This window comes from Hordeum vulgare, chromosome 2H (assembly GCF_904849725.1).
Source record: "Hordeum vulgare subsp. vulgare chromosome 2H, MorexV3_pseudomolecules_assembly, whole genome shotgun sequence".
In the NCBI taxonomy this organism is placed as follows: domain Eukaryota; kingdom Viridiplantae; phylum Streptophyta; class Magnoliopsida; order Poales; family Poaceae; genus Hordeum; species Hordeum vulgare.
Genome location: NC_058519.1, coordinates 659,933,929 through 659,954,368, shown reverse-complemented (window position 1 = coordinate 659,954,368; position 20,440 = coordinate 659,933,929). Strand labels below are relative to the sequence as shown.

The following is a 20,440-nucleotide window of genomic DNA, read 5'->3' as shown; positions in this document are numbered from 1 at the left end:
GCCAATAAGCATTTTATCGTCAGTTAAAAAAATAAGCAGTCTATTTTATTTTCATTAACTCATTTCAGGTTTTAGTTGAATTGAGTTCTTGGATCATACACTTTAGTAGCATTTGCTTGCTCTCTTGAGTATAATAGTTACTCAAATTGAATTGCAATTTTGTGTTGTATATATCATGGCAAGGCAAATGTGCAAGGAATTAACCTGGAACAATTAATGTTTTGCAGTGAGAGGAGCAACCAAGATAACCAAGAACTTATGCATGTTTTGGCCACAATCACTTCTAAAACTATGTGTACTTCAAACTATTGCAATCAAGATAGCCAAGAACTACATGGATACTTTGGAAGAAACCGTTTTAGAAACTGTGTATGGTTTTTTTCCAAGGAATTTTGTGTACTTTGAGCTACTCCCTCTATATCAACATATAAGGTCCTGTTTGGAATGGGTGTAAGTTTTTACACCCGTATTAATTTTACACTTGTAACTTACCGACCGCCTCTTGTTTCCTATGTAAAATAAAAACGACGGGAGAAGGTTTGTATCCTAAACCGGCCACAAACGAGCTTAAACGCTGATCCAAACACGACCTAAGACGTTTTTAGTCTAAATGACTAAATCTAGACCAAAACATGTCTTATATTATGGTACAGAGGAAGTATTACTCTGTCTGAATGTTTAAGAAAAATATTTATTAAAAAAAGATTCCTTTTCAAACAAAAGCTGGAAATTCATAAAAACAATACTTCTTAAAAAGTATTACAATTTTTATGTATACATCATTTTTCTTTAAAAAAATTAACATTTAACCTTATCATCGACAATTATTAAAAATCCATATAAAAACGATGCACAATAACACATGAAGCAAGTTTTGCAAAAAACAATAAAAATATTATTCAAAAAATATTTATGGAAAATATGTTGTACACACAAATGCCGTCTCCAATAAGAAAAAGTTATTCTCACACAATAAAAAGATCCTTTTGAAAAAAATAACAATTTATCTTTTACAAAAATTTACAAATTTAATAAAAAAAATTAACTATTATAAAAAATTTCATCCATTTTTATATGTAAGAGTACCTAGTATTTTAAAAGAAAACATTTAACATTATTATACACATTTATTTCAATTAATGCAGCATAATGGCACAACAAGCAGATTATATTTTTTTCTTGCCCGGTGCAAAGCAGTATCTAATATTTTAAAAGAAAACATTTAACATTACTATACACATTTATTTAAATTAATGCCGCATAATGGCACAACAAGCAGATTTTTTTTTTGCCCAGTGCAACGCACGGGCATTTGTACTAGTTAGATTAAACAAAGGAACCCGCGCTCCTCCTCTGCGCCCGCCCCACCGGCCACGTTATCGTGCATCTTGGTGTCTTGGGAGACGCCACGTGACATAGGAAGGAGAATACTCCCTCCGTCCGAAAAAGAATGTCGTCAACGTAGTTTAATTGTAATTTTACAATAAAACCCTATCCTTTTAGATCTCATGCTAATCAATCCAGGTCTCTTCTTCCACCCCTGTCAACCGCAGGCACCGCGGGCCCTAGCCACCGTCTCCCCCGTCGCCCACGGGCCCAGCCAGCAAAGGGCTCAGCCGGCGACGAAGGCTCACCTGCGCTGCGGCTCCACGGCTAACGAGAGACACCTCGTATTCGTCCTGCTCGCGTCCTCGGCACTTCCTCGCGCCCGCCGCGGCAACCCACTTCGATGTGGGAGTTGGACATGCGTCGTCCGCTTCGGCCGCCGGTGCGATGTCTTCCGCCACTCCAGCCTTTTCAGTTGTTGTCGTCTTCCTCCGCCTCTACTGCTTCTCAGCTTCTGCTAGTGGTAGTGCCGACCGTGATCTTCATACAGGCAGCCCCAATCTTCTTTTTTGTCCAAGAGACCCCGTCTATGCTCCTGGTGAAAGTTACCAGTGTCCCCGGCCTGAAATTGTTGTCATATGGACAAATTGGTGTGAGATTGTGTAGCATCATTGTAACTCATATTGATGTGAATTAGAGCATCATCGCAGCATCATAGTATTTGTGAATCTTCTCTGTAGTGAAATTACTCTGTATCATGGCAGCATCCCCAAGTTTAAGAAATCCCAGAAACATTTAACTGTTTCTGTGAGTTTCAGTTAACTATTTTTCAGAAAAAAACATAATTTACCAAGTTTAATCTAGATTTTTCTCTTCATGTTGTTGATGCATTCAAATTCTGTAAATTCAGATAATGTACCACATGGGGGAGGTTAAATGGAGATTTTCGATCTCCAATTTTGACAGTAAAATTCAGTGAATCTTTACAAACTGAAAACTGTGGACTTGGATCTGATCTCCAACTTTGACAGTAAATTTCAATACAAACTGAACGCAACATCGATTCTTAAGCAGTGCCATGAAGAATTTAGACAGGCAAACCATCCAGCTACAAACCCGCCAAGGCAGCTTATGGAAAAATGACTTAAGATATTCAGTCAAAATTCATTTAAATTCGCTTAATATTATTTCCATCAAATGAATAGTGGAAATGACAAAAAGCTCAAGATCTGTTTAAGATTATTTCCATCAAATTTGTTTGAGATGTAATTTGACATAACAACCGACACTTTAAGTTACTCCTCTTCAGAATATTGTGAACATGGTGTAGTTTCGCAATTCACATCCTACTACTCCATAATTCAGATCCATTGTGCACTCTTCAGTCAACTTAAATTCAGAATCACAAGCACAAGCAAGTTCAGTCAAAATCTGTAGTCAAGCAACTTCAGTCAAAATCTTTCAGTTTTGACAGCAACAAATCTGAAAGATTTCAGTTTTCAACAATGACAGAGTGACAAACACTGCATCAAACCATAGTAGTTGACACAGTGACAAATCTAAAAGTTCTCAGTTCGAACATTATTGCTCAAGCATGTTCCTACCTGCTGGGGGAGCAGTAGTAGACGAAGGGCAGGCCCCGGGGGCACCATCTGAACCTGGGGCACCTCGAGGAGCAGCAGAGTGACCCCCTTCCGCGCCAGCTCCGTGGCCGGCTCCAGGTCAATCCGCGTCGCCGCCCCCTCTGCTCCCCATGGTCAGAGAGGCAGTCAACAATTGGTTCGTCAGATGCGAAGACACAACACGACCAAGCATTGGAAGCAATCCCGTCCCTCATGGCGTCGTTGGAGCAGGATCTCTGGGAAATCAAGGACCTTTTTTAGGGAGGTGGAAGCTGCGGGGGAGGCGAGCGGGAGATGCACGAGCAGGAGGGAGCGACGGAGGAGGCAACTGCGGAGGGGAGCTGCGCAAGGGAGCTGGCGGCATGGTGGAGCTGCGCGGCGTCGCCGGTGCCGCGGGGGAGCGGTGCGGCGGAACGACGTGGTGGAGCCGCCGCGAGGGGAACGGTGTCGTAAGGGATGATGGACTGCGGGTTCGGTCGGAATTTCTTCGAGGATTTTTCTGTAAAAAAGCCATGAGGACAATTTTTTTCGGACGAAGGGAGTACTATTCTACTCTTGCGGCAAGCGACAATACCGATGGGTCCCTCGGGACATGTAAGGAGTAGTAATTGACGGAGCCCCTTCCCTGGTTAACACCTGCACGGGATGGATGGATGGTGGAGGAGCGTTTTCCGGTCCGGTCCGGTGGGTGGAGGAAAAAGAGGCATTATTGCCGTGGGCCCACGTCGCTCACGCGTTCCTTATAATCACCCCACCCCAACCCCCACCCCCACCCCCATATCTTTTCTTTTTCCTCACAGGAGGCAAACAGGCCACGCCGACAAGTCAGTCCTTTGCCTCTACTCCTATGCTCTGCACTCTGCACCTCCTTACCTTGAGCGGCTGGATGGAAGGATTTCATCAGCTGGTGGTAAGCAAATTTCTTTTTTTTTGTTTAATAGAATCAGTCTGGTAAGTTTGTGAATTCATTCATGGCTCTGCACTTTGGATCCAATCCATGCTTCTTATTCAGGAATCTATGGAGACAAGGCAGGATATGGCAACCATGGATTGGAGAGATGATATGGATAGACGCGCCCTCTTTGATTTCTGAGGATGAGCACAGATTTACTTTTAGCAGCACACATAACATATGCATCTTTTTGGAAATTTGCTTTCCTTTGGATACTACTAAGGTGCAAAGGCCAACAGGGAATCCATACACCGCCAAGGCCAGGGACTGGACGATAATGCCAGATCTCGGCACGATCTGCCCCACAACGCTCGCCGCAGAGCAACCCATCGCCTAGGCCCGACACGGCCAGATCTCGCCCCACAACGCTCGCCGCAGAGCAACCCATCGCCTAGGCCCGACACGGCCAGATCTCGCCCCACAACGCTCGCCGCAGATCAACCCATCGCCTAGGCCCGACACGGCCAGATCTCGGCCCACAACGCTCGCCGCAGAGCAACCCATCGCCTAGGCCCGACACGGCCAGATCTCGGCCCACAACGTTCGCCGCAGATCAACCCATCGCCTAGGCCCGACACGGCCAGATCTCGGCCGACAACGCTCGCCGCAGAGCAACCCATCGCCTAGGCCCGACACGGGCAGATCTCGGCCCACAATGCTCGCCGCAGAGCAAGCCATCGCCCAGGCCCGACACGGCCAGATCTCGGCCGACAATGCTCGCCGCAGAGCGAGCCATCGCCCAGGCCCGACATGGCCAGATCTCGGCCGACAATGCTCGCTGCAGAGCGAGCCATCGCCAAGGCCCGACACGGCCAGATCTCGGCCCAATCTGGTCTTGTCCGATGACCACAAGGCCAGTTCTCGGCCAGATCTGGCCCAGATCGACTTCGCTGTGAGGCAGCAACATATCCGGCTCGCAACCTAGGGTTCAAAGCTGCTGCGGAGGTGAGCGGCGGCGGAGCCAGCGCCGACGACCACCGGCCGTTTCCGCGTAATCAAGGTTCGCACTATCCATCTGTGGATCTTTCCTCCTCCTCCTCCACCACAAGGATCTATCCATCTGTGCAAGACTGCAAGTAGAACAGACTGGCAAGCTATCCTTGCATTCATAATTGCTGCTAATTCATCTGATTTGATGTTGTATACGTTGTTGAACAAGTGGCAATACCGAACCAAACATGTTACCATCCAGTAGCTAGCTTCACCAAGATCGGGGGGGATGGAGTATATAGGCTAGGAGGGGGCCAAACATGCAAATTTTAACAATCTAGACTATGTTTATGCTTGTATGTGTTAATCCTGGTACCATTCCATCCTGATTGCACTAATGCATCTGATTTGATGGTGTATACGTCGTTGAACAAGTGGCAATACTGATTGCTGCTATTGCACTAATTTGTTGTGTATCATGACCATCCCATCCTTATTGCTGCTATTTCACATGATTTGATGCTGCATTTCTGAGGTCTCTGTTTGGTTCAGTACTGCCATGGTTAGTTAAATGTTGGAGCAGCTTGTGAGTGTTCAGTCAAGTCCAACTTTGAATGCTTAGTTCAAGTATTTTGCTAGGTTCTGAACTTGTAGAGAAGCAATCCTGGACTAATAATTGATTTGAACTTTGTTTAGCCACTTTTACTTCATTGTTGCATGCGTAGAGTTGATGGTATCGTAGTGTTTCATGGGTTTGGTACTGGTCCATCTGTCGAGTGCATAGCTTTAGATATCTTTTCGTTGTCCAATATGACTATGGTTCTGCTTCTGGTGGTCTATTCTATATTGAAATAAACAGATGAATTTGACCGAGTCCATCTCTGCATATTTGCTTGATTGATTCAGTATACGTATATCGCCATGCATCTGTGGTTCAAGGGTTTTGCTAGGTTCTGAATTAGGAGTGGCAAGCAATCTTGGGCTAGTAATAAGTAACTATGTTTAGCCATTTGTACTTTATTGTTGATGTCGTAGAGTTGTCTTTGTCCATTGTTTGTTAGTTCAGCCTTTTTTAATGTTGGTTTGCTGGCGGTTGCTATGTCGTATGGCATTAGCTCCATGTCTGTTTCCAATTGTGCTGGCTCTGCTTCTCGTGACATATACTGAAAAAAAACAGAGACCAACTGCATCACCAGTCAATTTTGATTTGGAATTAGCAATGTGCTTCTGCCTTGAATGATGTTCTGCTTTTTACGTCTCGTCTTTTCTGTTATTAATGCAACCAGTCATGCCATGTAATGCCATTGGCATTAAGTCCTTTCTTGAGATCTTGAAAAATGTAGAGCCTACCGAAGTTAAATCAACAAATCTGATTGGTCGGGAGTCTGTCCCTTCAGTATTGGCATGTCCAGTTAAGTGTCGGAGCAGCTAGTGCGTGATTGATTTGAGTCCTCTCTGCATGTTTTGGTTGATTGGTTCAGTATACGTCGCCGTGCTTGTGTGGTTAAAGTGTTTTGATCGAGGGAGTGACAAGCATTATTGGTCTAATAATTTATAACTATGTTTTGCCACTTGTACATTATTGGTGCATGCCGTGGAGTTGCTGTTATCGATTGTTTCATAGTTCAGCCTTTTAAATGTTATCTGGTGACGGTTGCTATGTCAGATGCCATTAGATTCCTTATCTGTTTCCGATAGGCCTGTCTCTGTTTCTGATGGTACATTATGCTGAAACAAACTTAGATGAACTATCAGTTTTGATCTGGAATCAGTAGTCTGTTTAGATTCCTTATCTGTTTTGAATAGGCATGCCTATGTTTAGCCACTTGTACTTTATTGCTGCTTCTATAGAGTTTCTTCTGGTGGGTTAAGCCTTAAATGACGTTCTGCTTGTTACTTCTTGCCTTTGCTGTTATTAATACAACAAGCCATGTCATGTAATGCCGTCAGCAGTAAGTCCTTCATTCATATGCTGAGAAATTTAAAACTTATACTTAAGTGAAGCAAAGTTAGTGTCAACAACTCTTCACGGTCATGAATGTCCAATTCGGAGTTGTGTTATTTCATATGGCTGACTGCACCTTTGGTACTGGCATGTCAAGAGAAGTGTTCTATGCTGCCCATTGCATCATTTCCTTGATTTTTCAGATAGTGCCCAAACCAGCCGATCTTAAAATTCCAAGATTCTATATATCACTCCCGGCTCCAAATATTATTTCAACATGTTATATATAATTCCTAATGTGGCTGTTTATTTCATTAAGATTGTTGAACAACTGTTGCCAGGATGTTTTGTCGTCACTTGTCATGTTAATCGTTGGTTTAATTTTATCAAATAACCCCAATGTATTTTCATAAAGCATGCTGAGTGTATGTTCTGCACCTGCACATGGGAATACAGTATTGACTAATAAGTACTCCCTCCGTTTCTAAATATAAGTCTTTTAAAAAAATTCATTAGGAGTCTACGTACAAAGCAAAATAGATGAATCTACACTGTGTAAAGTATGTCTATATACATCTGTATGTAGTCCACCTGTGAAACCTGTAGAAAGACTTATATTTAGGAACGGAGGGAGTATGTGTCAAATTTCTTGATATTTTGTGAATTAAGAGACAAAAAAGTAGTGGTATTACTATCCAATAACAACTGTAGGACAGGCGCACTATACCTGATTATGTACTGTAGCAGTGTGAAAAAATGTAAAAGGCCATGGGTACCAGTACTAGAGAAGCATGGCCGTTGTTGGCCAAACACACCTACATGGTACAGTACTGAGTTACTCCCTCTCTGAACCCACCTAGTTGGCAGATTGCCACAAGTGTGTTACATGCTACTCATAGTAGGGAGTATCATATAGTAATATCATGCACATGATACTATGGTATGATACTACTGTCATAATGCATAGTATCATAAACTAGTGTCATAGATGGTCTCATTTATTGATATGCATGACACTTAGTAGCATAGCATTTAACATTGATACGGTATCTTACCTATGTTACTCTAACCCTCTCTCTCTAGATGTGCTCCGCCCACCACTGGGAATTCCTTCTACCTCCTTCTCTAGATGCATTCTGAAGAATCCAGGACTTACCCTCTCTTTTGTTGTATCCTAGGGTTCTCTTTATATATAATATGAGGAAACGTTGATGTTTCCGTGTCAATAGTGGGTTGTGGTATCTGTATATGCTCATTCACCCTCCCTCTTCATTAATCTTGTTCAATTTTGCTTCTTCTAGATGTCAAAGCTCAAGCAAGATGTATTTGATAAGGCACATGAAATGGCACTGGCTGCTACCACCAGAAAGAGGCCTACCCAGCGCTCCTATAACGTATTTTTTCATTATATCTCTTGCTTTCTTTAATGCTTTCATGATAATAGTTACAAACTGTTTCATTATATCTCTTACCTGAAATATGTGAAAACATATCAATTTCCAAACCTGACAACAACTGTTATAGGAGCTTGTAGTTAAAGAAGGCGCCCCTAAGCTCTAGATGGTAGCAAAACGCCTAGCGCGTAACTGTGATTAATCGGCACATAATTGTGCATAAGCATGCTTCTTTGGTCAGAAGCCAAACGCACAGTTAACCGCTACCTCTTTTTTGAACTATGTACCTGCTGCAAATGCACTTGTGACCCTTTCAGTAGATACAAGCGCACTTTGTCTTATTGTGCAAATTTGCTGTTACCTGTCTTATTGATCCATCTAATGTTTCTTATGATTTCTGCTTGACTTGCACTCTGTTTATCAAGTATTGTGCAGACATGTTTGTTACTCCCTCCGTAAACTAATATAAGAGCATTTAGAACACTATTTTAGTAATCCCAGTTCTAACTTATATATTTTTTGCTTATTTTCAATAGGATCTTGATAAGGTTAAAATCACCTCCAGGCCTACTGCACTGCAACTGCTGCACATGTACAAGGATATCCACAACTTATTTGTTAAACATAGTGCTGCTTTGGTTCCCCGGAATGTGTGTTTTGCACAGCCTGTGGGAGGAATACCGTCAACGTTCAAAGAAGAGCTTCTTGATGGAGTTCCTGTTGCAATACCTTATGATAAGCAGGTATTACCTTTTCATTCCTTGTCATATGTAGCCTGCCTCCGCTATTGATGATTTATCATTGGTTTTAAGCCTCTAGTATTGTATTTCGTGCCTTAATTCAGATAATTATCAAATTCTCTGTTTTGCTATTGGTTATTGCCTCTTCTATGGTATTGTTGAAACCTACAAGTCTACTTTGTCATTAACTGATCATTTTTTTGTTATCTCATTGTAGAATTTGTGCTTTTTTATCATTGAGGTTGTCATTGACAAGGATGTGGTTTTTCAATTCCCAATGCGTTTCGATAGCATGTACTGTTGTGGTTTCCGTGTTCTTGAGCTTGGTGATGATCCACTGGAAAAGATCTGGTATTCATTCGGGAAAGTTCAAATACTTCCGAACAGACTTTTCAAAAACAGGAAGAAATCTGGTCTGTCATTAGATTATAATAACTTGTAAGCTTCTAACTCTTCCATTTCATTACTGCGTTCTTTCACAGCGTGCTTATTGATAAGTTTCATGTGCCAACTTGTTCGCTGCCTTTCCTAATTTTTAGTTTTTTGTTTGTTGAAATGGACCATTAAATTCATACTTTATTGTTTGTTGAAATGAAGTTGATATTTTTTTTATTATCATAAATAATATACAGGATACAACACTTCTTATTTGTGCATGCATGTTAAACAGAATGCACCTCATGTTTAGTGCCCTAGAGTATCATTCCTAGCCTGTTTTTGTCGTTTTTGCTGGTTTGTTCCTTGCCTTTTTTTACTCTTTGTTTGTAATGAAATGTTTATTGTTTGTTGAATCGAACCATGAAAATAAAGATTCAAATGTATAAGTTCATTTGATACTTTTTTGATTCTCTTAAATAATATGCAGATTACAACTCTCCCAATAATACTTCTTATTTGTGCACCCATGTTAAACAGAATGCACCACATGCTTTCGTGCCTATAGTACCCTTTCTTGCGTGTTTTTGTCGTTTTGTGATTGTTTGTTCCTCTCTTTTTTGACTTTCTTTGTTTGTAATTAATCATGACAGATCATTTGTTTGAAATTTAAATATAATCCTTTTCTATGAAACAGACGCAAAATTCAGATCTTTGGTGGTCTCGTTGCAAAGTTTTGCCACCATTTTCGAGCGTTTCAACCTCTCAAAGATGATGATGATAATTCCATGGCCCAGCAGTTGAAAGACTCAATTTTTTTTGTATTCAGTGAGGGTTCTAGATTCTGGTTTGCAATGTGTTTATCCTTAGAAGGCGTTCAATGCAAAACGGTATATTGTGTGCGTCTGACTGACTTGATGGCAAATCTGATCCAAGATTATGGTGACACGTCTCGGCTTTGCGTTTACTTGTGGCTTGCGTTTCTTGAGAGGGAGATGGACTCGGCTGCAACCTCATTGCATGATAAAAGCAGGTTCCCTGATTTATTCTTGGCTTTTCGCAAAGAGGTGGAAAAATTCTTAAAGTATGCAGAGGCAGATCCAGGCTTTAATAACCGTCCATTGATCAAGTTCAAAGGATCCAATGATGGATATTGCCTAGGTGCATTAGTCGGTCAATCTCTCTTCATCATCAAATACAGCTGTGTCCTAGTTCGCAAGGCTTTAATGCGTGAAGCGAATTATACAAGAATCTGGCCAGTGTAAGTATTTGTTAATGTTTTTTTTGTATCCATCATTTGTACTTTATGTATTGGCAGACATATTTGCTAATGTTATTAGTGACAAGCAATCTTGCACTAATAAATGATAACTATATATAGCACCCTGCATTCTATTTGCTGCATGCTGTATACTCCCTCCGTCCGGGTTTATTGGGCCCTTGGGCGCTGGGAGCGTGTCCGCTCTTATTAGGCCCCGCTCGATCCAGCTGCCAAAAGGTAGAAAAACGTTTCATTGCTTTCTCGATCTTCCCGGCTGCCTTTCGTTTTCCCAGGCGTAGTAAATGTCAATCTGTTGCATGCACTTCTAATCCTTCATCGATTGGGGGCATGCATGCGCCATGCAGTGTTCCAGCATCGATTGGGGGCATGCATGCGCCATGCAGTGTTCCAGCTTGCCAAAAAGTAGCAGCGCGCGCCTGAGCTGAGCATGGATTGCATGCGGGTCAAGGGAAATTTACATTAGCAATAAATCATGCATGGGAAATCAAAGAAGTAGGCGCTTATTCTAAGACATTAATGATGGAGTCTTGGTACCTGTAATCTGGTTGGGGGGCCTAATAAACCCGGACGGAGGGAGTAGTTGCCTTTGTCGATTGTTTAATAGTTTGGTTTGGTAGTGTTTGCTCTGTCAGATGTACTATGACTTCAGGTCACATCTCTGTTTGCACTATAACTGACTCTGCTTTTGGTGGTATATACTGAAACAATCAGACATGAAGTCGATCAGCAGTCAATTTTGATTTGTAATCAGCAATCTGCTTTGTCTTCAGTAATGTTCAGCGTAGGTCCAGCTGTTCTGCTAGGTTTTGAATGAGGGGGTGGCAAGCTATATTGGACTAATAATGGATAATTATGTTTAGCCACTCTTACATAATCACTGCTAATTCATCGTTGAACTAGTCAACATGGCAGTATTGAACCAAACATGTTAAAATTGTTGTGTACCATCGTATCCTGATTGCTGCTATTTCACCTGATGTCATGTTCCATTCGTCGTTGAATCTGCTAATCAGTTAACTGTCGGAGCAGCTAGCTTGTGGTTGATCAAGTCCATCTCTGAATGTTTGGTTAAGTACTGCCATGTTCAGTTAACTGTCGGAGCAGCTAGTGATTGATTGATCTGAGTCCTCTCTGCATGCCGTGCTTATGTGTTCAAAGTATTTTGAACGTTGGAGTGGCAAGGAATGTTATACTAATAATTTATAATTATGTTTAGCCACTTGTCACTTCTTGTCTGTTTCCAGTAGTTCTTGATTTGCTTCTGGTGGTATATATACTGATTCAAACTTATAAACTCAATTTTGATTTGGACTTAGCAATGTGATTCACAGATGCTCGTTCTTGCATTACAGGATGTTTAAAGTTACTAATGATGATGTTGAATGTTATGATGACTGAGCAAGCTGTGACACCGGAAAATCACAAGTTGTGCAGGAGTCCATCAGAAGCTCGTTCTTGCATTACAGTATGGAACCAATGTCTAACGATGATGTTGCATGTTATGATGACTGGGCAAGGGGTGACACCGAAAAATCACCACCAATATTCCGTTTCTCCTGTCTTTGGATGTAAAAAGCTATTTTGCAGTTGGTAGGATGCTGAAATTTTGGTAGCAATTGGCCTTGATTGTTTTGGTGGTGATTGGGAGGATGTTGCAATTTTTTGTAGCAAGTGACGCAAGAGTTCATCAGAGCAATCTTCGTTTATCAAATATATTTCTAAAAGATACTTGCAGTCAATGGCATGTAGAAATTTTTGTAGCAACTATTACTAAATCTGGTTCCTCTGTTGAGGATATTAAATGGTGTTTGCATGAAAATGCACTTTTATTATACATTTTTTTATTTTGTTATTGGAAATTGACGTAGGAATATTTTGTACTCCCTCTGACCCGAAATTAATGTCGTGTTGGCTATTTTACAAAAAGACCCCTTGATTTAATCGGACACAACCCGCACTCCCTCCGTGCAGGTCGCTGCAATCGAACACAACTCACAACTCTCTGCTTGCTCGCCGGCCGGTGGCGCAACTCCCCGCGCCTGAGCACCACGACGTGTCTGAGCCCCCTGCATCGTGCAACTCTCGTGCTCCTCCTCTTGGACAGAAGCCCCGCGCAGGTGCAGGAGCTCGTCGGAGTCAAAAGCAACGAGCGGGAGGGGCGGCGGTGGTCGGAGTGTAAGCGGGAGGGGGAGACACTCGGGCGAGCTGGCGGCGGAAAGCGGCAGCGGCAGCAACCCGCCGCCTGACCACCGGCGCTCCGGATCTGGGCCGCTGATTTTCTCCGGCGGCAACGGCAGCTCAGGGGGCGGTGGAGGAGGGGGCGGCGGGAGCACAGCGAGCTCACCGCTCATCAATGCGCTCCCCGCCGGCAACATCTGCTCGTCTGGCCGCGTCGTGCCGGCGCCCCCGCACCCCGGCTGCACGCGTGCCCGGATGTGCTCGGATCCGGCATCGGCCAGTACGGCCACAACACCATCATGCGGGGCGGCATGGCGCCCGCGAGGAGGCCGTCCGGCTCGACCCGGCCAGCGGCCGCGCCCACGGATGCCTCGCCGCGCTCTGCCTCCGGTGAGACCCGCTCCTTGCTTGCCACTATTGCTTGTGTGCTAAGGATTTCCTTGCAGATACAGTACATCGGTAGCAGCTGCTACTGTATTTTGCTTGTCTTCAAAGCAAAAACTTTGATCTTGTAGAAAGATTGCTAGCTACAAGAGTATATAATTTGAATTCTCTAATTAATTGCATGCTGCAAAGAATGGAAACGAAAAGATTGCATCTTCTGTCGGTTTATTGTAGTCAATCAATGTGTTCTTAATGTGTTTCTCAATGGAAAAGAAAGATTGCATCATGCCGCAAAGACTGGAAGAGTGCGCTGAGGGAAGCAGACGCCGCCATTGCCAACGGAGTAGACTCCTCTCAGCTGGTAACCTTTCTGGCCTTGTAGCTCGTGATATTTTTCATCCTGAAGATATACTGTATTTTTGGGTTAGTGCTACTAGGATTCAGTCTCTCACAAACAAGCCATGTTTCTTCTACAACACCTTGCCATGAGGTCTGAAGTGCTTCTCCGGCTCAACAAACTAGAGGAGGCCGATTCGACTATTACGGGTTTGCTGAAATTGGACAGTGCTGGGAGGTGAAGAAGCATCTCTGAATTATTTTTTCTTCAGAGGATACATCACAACAACAGCTTAGTGCTGGAGATGTCGTTTTTCTGTCAAAGGCATTCAACTGTACAAGGAGAGTGTTTCAGGCGTCTTCCAACGTTGCATTTCCCCAGAGGAAGGACATTTGATCCTAGAGGAAATCCACTCGGGTACCTGCAGTCATCACGCTTCTTCGAGAGCAATCGTCACCAAGGCGTTCAGAGCTGGATTCTTCTGGCTGCAGGCTAACGAGATGGCCAAAGCTATGGTCGACCGATGTGAAGGCTGTCAGTTCTACTCCAACATGTCCCACAAGCCAACATCTGCACTAAAGACAATCCCACTTGTGTGGCCATTTGCAGTTTGGGGATTAGACACAGTCGGACCATTCAAGATAGGCCAAGGAGGCTACACACATCTGTTGGTGGCAGTCGACAAGTTTACCAAATGGATAGAAGCCAAGCCCATCAAGAAACTCGATGCCTCAACAGCTGTCAAGTTTGTCATAGACATCATTTCCAGATTCGGGGTGCCTCACAGCATAATCACTGACAATGGGACAAACTTTGACTCGGACAGATTCAAAGGCTTCTGTGCGAGTCAGGGTATCCGAGTGGATTTTGCTTCCGTAGCACATCCGCAATCCAATGGACAAGTTGAGCGTGCAAATGGACTTATCCTTCAAGGTTTGAAGCCTCGACTCTTGCGAGAGGTAGGACACGCTGCTGGTGCATGGGTCACCGAGTTACCTTCAGTACTTTGGGGCCTCCGCACCACTCCAAATCGATCAACGGGGCGATCACCGTTCTTTCTCGTCTATGGGGCAGAAGCGGTCCTTCCGAGCGACCTGCGTCACAATGCCCCGCGAGTCGAACTCTTCTCCGAAGCTGAAGCAGAACAAGCAAGGGAAGATGGAGTCGATCTTCTAGAGGAGGAGCGCGAGATGGCACTCACTCGCTCAACAATTTACCAGCAAGATCTGCGACGCTTTCACGCACGTCACGTCAGGAGTCGCACGTTCCAAGCTGGCGATTTGGTGCTCCGAGTGGATCAGCAAAGACCACACAAGTTGGCTCCGGCCTGGGAAGGGCCTTTCATCATTTCCAAGGTGCTGAACAATGGAGCATAGAGACTCTATAATATTCAGAGGGAGATAGATGAGCCGCGCGCATGGAACGGAGATCTCCTCAAGCGTTTTTATACGTGATCGTCGACTGAAGCAGTGTAACGAACAAGTTTGAAGAAATAATATATTCCGCACATTCAGTTTTGTGCAGATTCAGAGTTCTCACACAAAAAAAAACTTAGCTGCGATCATGAATCGCCTAAGTATTAACTTCCTCCGAGTGTGCACTATACGTCACACTCGGGGCTTAGCTGCGATCCTGAATCGCCTAAGTATTAACTTCCTCCGAGTGTGCACTATACGTCACACTCCGGAAGTTAGCTGCGATCCTGAATCGCCTAAGTATTAACTTCCTCCGAGTGTGCACTATACGTCACACTCGGGGACTTAGCTGCGATCCTGAATCGCCTAAGTATTAACTTCCTCCGAGTGTGCACTATACGTCACACTCGGGGACTTAGCTGCGATCCTGAATCGCCTAAGTATTAACTTCCTCCGAGTGTGCACTATACGTCACACTCGGGGACTTAGCTGCGATCCTGAATCGCCTAAGTATTAACTTCCTCCGAGTGTGCACTATACGTCACACTCGGGGAATTAGCTGCGATCCTGAATCGCCTAAGTATTAACTTCCTCCGAGTGTGCGATATACGTCACACTCGGGGACTTAGCTGCGATCCTGAATCGCCTAAGTATTAACTTCCTCCGAGTGTGCGCTATACGTCACACTCGGGGGCTTAGCTGCGATCCTGAATCGCCTAAGTATTAACTTCCTCCGAGTGTGCGCTATACGTCATACTCGGAGACTTAGATGCGATCCTGAATCGCCTAAGTATTAACTTCCTCCGAGTGTGCACTATACGTCACACTCGGGGACTTAGATGCGATCCTGAATCGCCTAAGTCTTAACTTCCTCCGAGTGTGCACTATACGTCACACTCGGAGACTTAGATGCGATCCTTAATCGCCTAAGTATTCACTTCCTCCGAGTGTGCACTATACGTCACACTCGGGGACTTAGATGCGATCCTGAATCGCCTAAGTATTCACTTCCTCTGAGTGTGCACTATACGTCACACTCGGGGACTTAAATGCGATCCTGAATCGCCTAAGTATTAACTTCCTCCGAGTGTGCACTATACGTTGCACTCGGGGACTTAACCGCGATTCTGAATCGCCTAAGTATTAACTTCCTCCGAGTGTGCACTATACGTCACACTCGGCGACTTAGCTGCGATTCTGAATCGCCTAAGTATTAACCTCCTCCGAGTGTGCACTATACGTTGCACTCGGGGGCTTAGACGTGACTAAGAATCACCTAAGTCTTAATCTTCTCCGAGTATGCACTAAGTGTTGCACTCGAAACAGCATTCAAACAAAAGAATAAATGTTTTCATTCCGACAACATAAGTTCAAAAATGATAGCTGACTCGGTGTGGATCAAGCTGACCCGCACCGATTTAAAAGTACGACTGCCAACAGAAGTGGCCAGAGTATATTACAGGTAAACACTCGGCATACCGAGGATAAAGTTCGATCACGCGTCAGCTGGGCCGGCGTCAGGACTGGAGGGCTCCACAAAAGTGTCCAAGTCGATTCCATCTGCGATGCGGGTAGCAGTCTCAAGGAACGTCTCCATGAAGTCTTCGAATTGAAGCTTCTTCGTGTTGGCGACCTTCAATGCTTTCAGCTTATCTTCCCGCACCTCCTTGCAATGGACTCGGACCAAGGACAGCGCAACGTCAGCACCGCAACGCGCTGCCGATTTCTTCCAGGATTGCACTCGGGCCGGAATCTCATCCCGTCGCCCCAACAGACTCCCCATCTCCTGCCGCGACTCGTCTTCCGGCCAAAGCTCCTTCTCAATGCGGCCGAAGAGTTCTCTCAATCGGCTGATGAAAGGACCCACTTTGACTACGCGGATATGCGCCCGGAGCAGATCCCGGTTGACGTCCTCGCTGAGTGGCACATTGTCCTTCATGGACCGCTCCACAACCGCTGCTTCAGCTTCGGCATCAGTACAAAAATCTGCACCAAACGAGCAAATAGACAGTAAAAACCGAGTGTTCGTCACACGGTACAACCACTCGACAAAGCATAAGACTTACCTGCCAGACGAGACATCATCTGGACAGCCCAGTCGTTGACATACTTCTCCTGAGCTGTCCATCGTTTGTTCCGAACAGCCATTTGTTTGTGCAGTTCGGTCCTCTGTTTCTTCAGCCTTTCCACCTCCGCCACCAACACCCTGTTTGCCTCCAGCGCCTCCTCCAAGTACTTCTCTCGTACTTCCAATGCACTCTTCATGCCGGCCATGGCGAGCATTGCAGCTTCCAGTTCACCAGTGTACTGGTTCCTCTCCGCTCTCAAGGCTTCATAAGCAGTTCCCATTTCACAAGTTTTCTGCATCAAGAAACAAAGGGTAATCAGCAAGTTTATCAGTTCACGGGCTAAGTTCTTAAGACCCCTGCCGACGCAAGCAGTCGACAGCGGTCTCGGGGACTACACCCAATGGGTTCACTGAGAGTGACCCCACTGGCATGCACCTCACGCAGGTCCGCCCTGTTGAGATGCATGTTTTCCTATGCCTCAAAGGCTAATTCTACTCCACCTACGTGCAACTTACTCTCGGCGACTCTTAACGCAAGAGCGCTCCGACTGCAATAAGTACTCGCACTCGGAAATATTGTCTACGGACACAACCAAAATAAAGACCAAATATATAAAGACAACTGTCGGTGCAAGCACTCGACAGAAGTCTCGGGGACTACACCCACTGGGTTCACTCGGAGTGAACCCATTGCAACAACAATACCACCCAGTGGGCTACAGAAGAAAAGTAAGTACTTACTAGGCTACTTACTCGGATGTCATCGCGCAGCTCCAAGCTCTGCCGATACAAGGCCGCAAGGGAGTCATAAGCCCTCTTGGCCTCTCCGGCCATCAGCTCCACCTGGATCATGCCCCCCTTGGCCGCCCCCACCTGCTCCTCTGGGACACGCCGAATGCTGAATTCAGCATTCGACGAACCGGGAATCGTGGAAAGTTCATGGAGCATCCCAAGGTTCGCCCCAGTAGGTTCTTCACCCACCGGCACCGGTTCAGTCGGTGGAGGCACTTCAGTCGAGGGAGGCATTTCGGTCAGGGGAGCGTTGGCGGCGGGGGCGGCAGCAGGAAGAGCGGCCTCAAGGACAGGCTCCAGGACAGGCTCTTGGGCAGGCTCCACGACGAGGTCAGCTCTCCCCTGGTCACCCTCGTCCAGGCAGATCGCCCCTGACAAGCCAAATAACATAACGCCTCAGAAAAAGAAAAGGATGGCGCAGTCTACAGAAATAAAATACCCAACTCTCCCACATCATACCTGGTTGAGACGAAACGACGTCGTCCGTGTCCATGGGGTCGTCCCCTTGGCGGGCCGGCGAGGTCGCAGAAGTGGCAACCCTGTCGAGTGAAGTCCATTCGACTTGTAAAACAGGAGTTCACTCGGTCAACAGAAAGAGCCGAAAGCTAGATTCACTTACGTAGAGGTGACGGGGACGGCCATCCTCATCCGCGGCAGAGCCTTCTTAGGTTTGGGCCCACTCGGCTTGGGCGCCCTGGAGGACTGACCTGCAAGTTCAGTGGCTGCGTCCCTGGCCCTCTTGGTGCCTCTAACACTCGGTACCGCCGGAGTAGCAGGCGGAGCATTCGACGACGTAGGAGGGGCTGAAGGGACGGCAGGCTCATGCCGACGCTTACTCCGATGCTCTGGCTGCGGAGGTGGCGAATCTGACTCTTTGTCCTCTTCCTCTTCCTCGCTGTTTTCCTCCTCCGACTCCCCGCTGTCGGAGACGTATTCGGCGCTCTCCACGCTCCCCTCCTGGCTGCCTTCTTCATCCTCCTCCTCCGGATTCCCGTTCGAGACGGGGGAAGACCAGTTGGTCCACTCCTGCATGAGGTTCAGTCGGAAACATTAAGCATCACACGGAGATATAAATAAACGACTGAAATCAAGACAGTTCAATGCACTCGGCTAATGCTGCTCACCTGATTCGGTGGAGGGTTGTCCGCGCTGTAAGGCGCCACTCGGCGGGCTCCTTTGGGGTTCTCACAGGGACCCGTGATTTGGAGCACCCATCTTGCAAGCATAGAATTTATCGGAGGTCTCATACCTCTCGATCCGGGCGTTCTTCTGAAAGATAAACTTCAACTCCTGGAACATCTCAAATGCTCCATGACGCTCAAAGCGACGTTGAAGTCCCGGCTCTAAGCCATACAAGACTGCACATTGAACTATTGAGTAGTCCTCCTTACGTGCTAACCAAGCGTTCTTAACATCCTAATCAGCCGTAGCGGGTGGTTCATCTCCTAGCGCAGCATTAAGGACATAATCCTTTTTTCCAGCTTGTAAGATTAGCTTAAGATTACGAGCCCAGTCTCCAAAGTTGCTTCCATCATCTTTGAACTTAGCTTTCTCTAGGAACGTATTAAAATTCAGGATGACACTTGCGTGAGCCATGATCTACAACACAAATATATTCAAAGTGGACTTAGACTATGTTCAAGATAATTAGAGTTCAACTTAATCAAATTATATGCTAAACTCCCACTCAAAAAGTACATCTCTCTAGTCATTTGAGTGGTTCATGATCCACTTACACTATCCCAAGTCCGATCATCACGTGAGTCGAGAGTAGTTTCAGTGGTAAGCATCCCTATGCTAATCATATCAATTATATGATTCATGATCGACCTTTCGGTCTCATATGTTCCGAGGCCATGTCTGCACATGCTAGGCTCGTCAACCTTAACCCGAGTGTTCCGCGTGCGCAACTGTTTTGCACCCGTTGTATGTGAACGTTGAGTCTATCACACCCGATCATCACGTGGTGTCTCGAAACGACGAACTGTAGCAACGGTGCACAGTCGGGGAGAACACAATTTCGTCTTGAAATTTTAGTGAGAGATCACCTCATAATGCTACCGTCGTTCTAAGCAAAATAAGGTGCATAAAAGGATTAACATCACATGCAATTCATAAGTGACATGATATGGCCATCATCACGTGCTTCTTGATCTCCATCACCAAAGCACCGGCACGATCTTCTTGTCACCGGCGCCACACCATGATCATCCATCAACGTGTCGCCATCGGGGTTGTCGTGCTACTTATGCTATTACTACTAAAGCTACACCCTAGCAAAATAGTAAACGCATCTGCAAGCACAAACATGTTAGTATAAAGACAACCCTATGGCTCCTGCCGGTTGCCGTACCATCGACGTGCAAGTCGATATTTCTATTACAACATGATCATCTCATACATCCAATATATCACATCACATCATTGGCCATATCACATCACAATCATACCCTGCAAAAACAAGTTAGACGTCCTCTAATTTTGTTGTTGCAAGTTTTACGTGGTGACCAAGGGTATCTAGCAGGATCGCATCTTACTTACGCAAACACCACAACGGAGATATATGAGTTGCTATTTAACCTCATCCAAGGACCTCCTCGGTCAAATCCGATTCAACTAAAGTTGGAGAAACCGTCACTTGCCAGTCATCTTTGAGCAAAGGGGGTTATTCGTACGATGAAACCAGTCTCTCGTAAGCGT

General features: G+C 45.3%; 1 protein-coding gene and 2 long non-coding RNA genes across 3 annotated transcripts; 1 reads left to right on the top strand and 2 right to left on the bottom strand.

Annotated features, from left to right (window-relative positions):
- Positions 1-1,411: 1,411 nt before the first annotated feature.
- On the bottom strand, positions 1,412-3,407 carry LOC123431338. Its single transcript, XR_006623083.1, has 2 exons — positions 2,931-3,407; positions 1,412-1,948 (listed from the first exon to the last, which is right to left on the bottom strand). It is a non-coding gene; the product is annotated as an uncharacterized LOC123431338 (long non-coding RNA).
- Positions 3,408-4,706: 1,299 nt separating this feature from the next.
- Positions 4,707-12,341, top strand: LOC123431337. The gene is made up of 5 exons (XM_045115154.1): positions 4,707-8,169; positions 8,706-8,912; positions 9,127-9,347; positions 9,982-10,545; positions 11,919-12,341. The coding sequence occupies exons 1-5, from the start codon at positions 8,077-8,079 to the stop codon at positions 11,962-11,964; spliced, it is 1,131 nt and encodes a 376-aa protein (XP_044971089.1). The 5' UTR covers positions 4,707-8,076; the 3' UTR covers positions 11,965-12,341.
- A 5,668-nt stretch (positions 12,342-18,009) lies between these two features.
- LOC123431336 lies at positions 18,010-18,383 on the bottom strand. The gene is made up of 3 exons (XR_006623082.1): positions 18,360-18,383; positions 18,200-18,279; positions 18,010-18,111 (listed from the first exon to the last, which is right to left on the bottom strand). It is a non-coding gene; the product is annotated as an uncharacterized LOC123431336 (long non-coding RNA).
- Positions 18,384-20,440: the final 2,057 nt, after the last annotated feature.

What these genes read in the sequence shown, in the direction of transcription:
- LOC123431337 (XM_045115154.1), top strand. Translation starts at nt 8,077, where the DNA reads ATGTCAAAGCTCAAGCAAGATGTATTTGATAAGGCACATGAAATGGCA. An exon ending in CTACCCAGCGCTCCTATAAC is followed by an intron (nt 8,170 to 8,705) that starts GTATTTTTTCAT and finishes TATTTTCAATAG; the next exon opens with GATCTTGATAAGGTTAAAAT. An exon ending in CAATACCTTATGATAAGCAG is followed by an intron (nt 8,913 to 9,126) that starts GTATTACCTTTT and finishes ATCTCATTGTAG; the next exon opens with AATTTGTGCTTTTTTATCAT.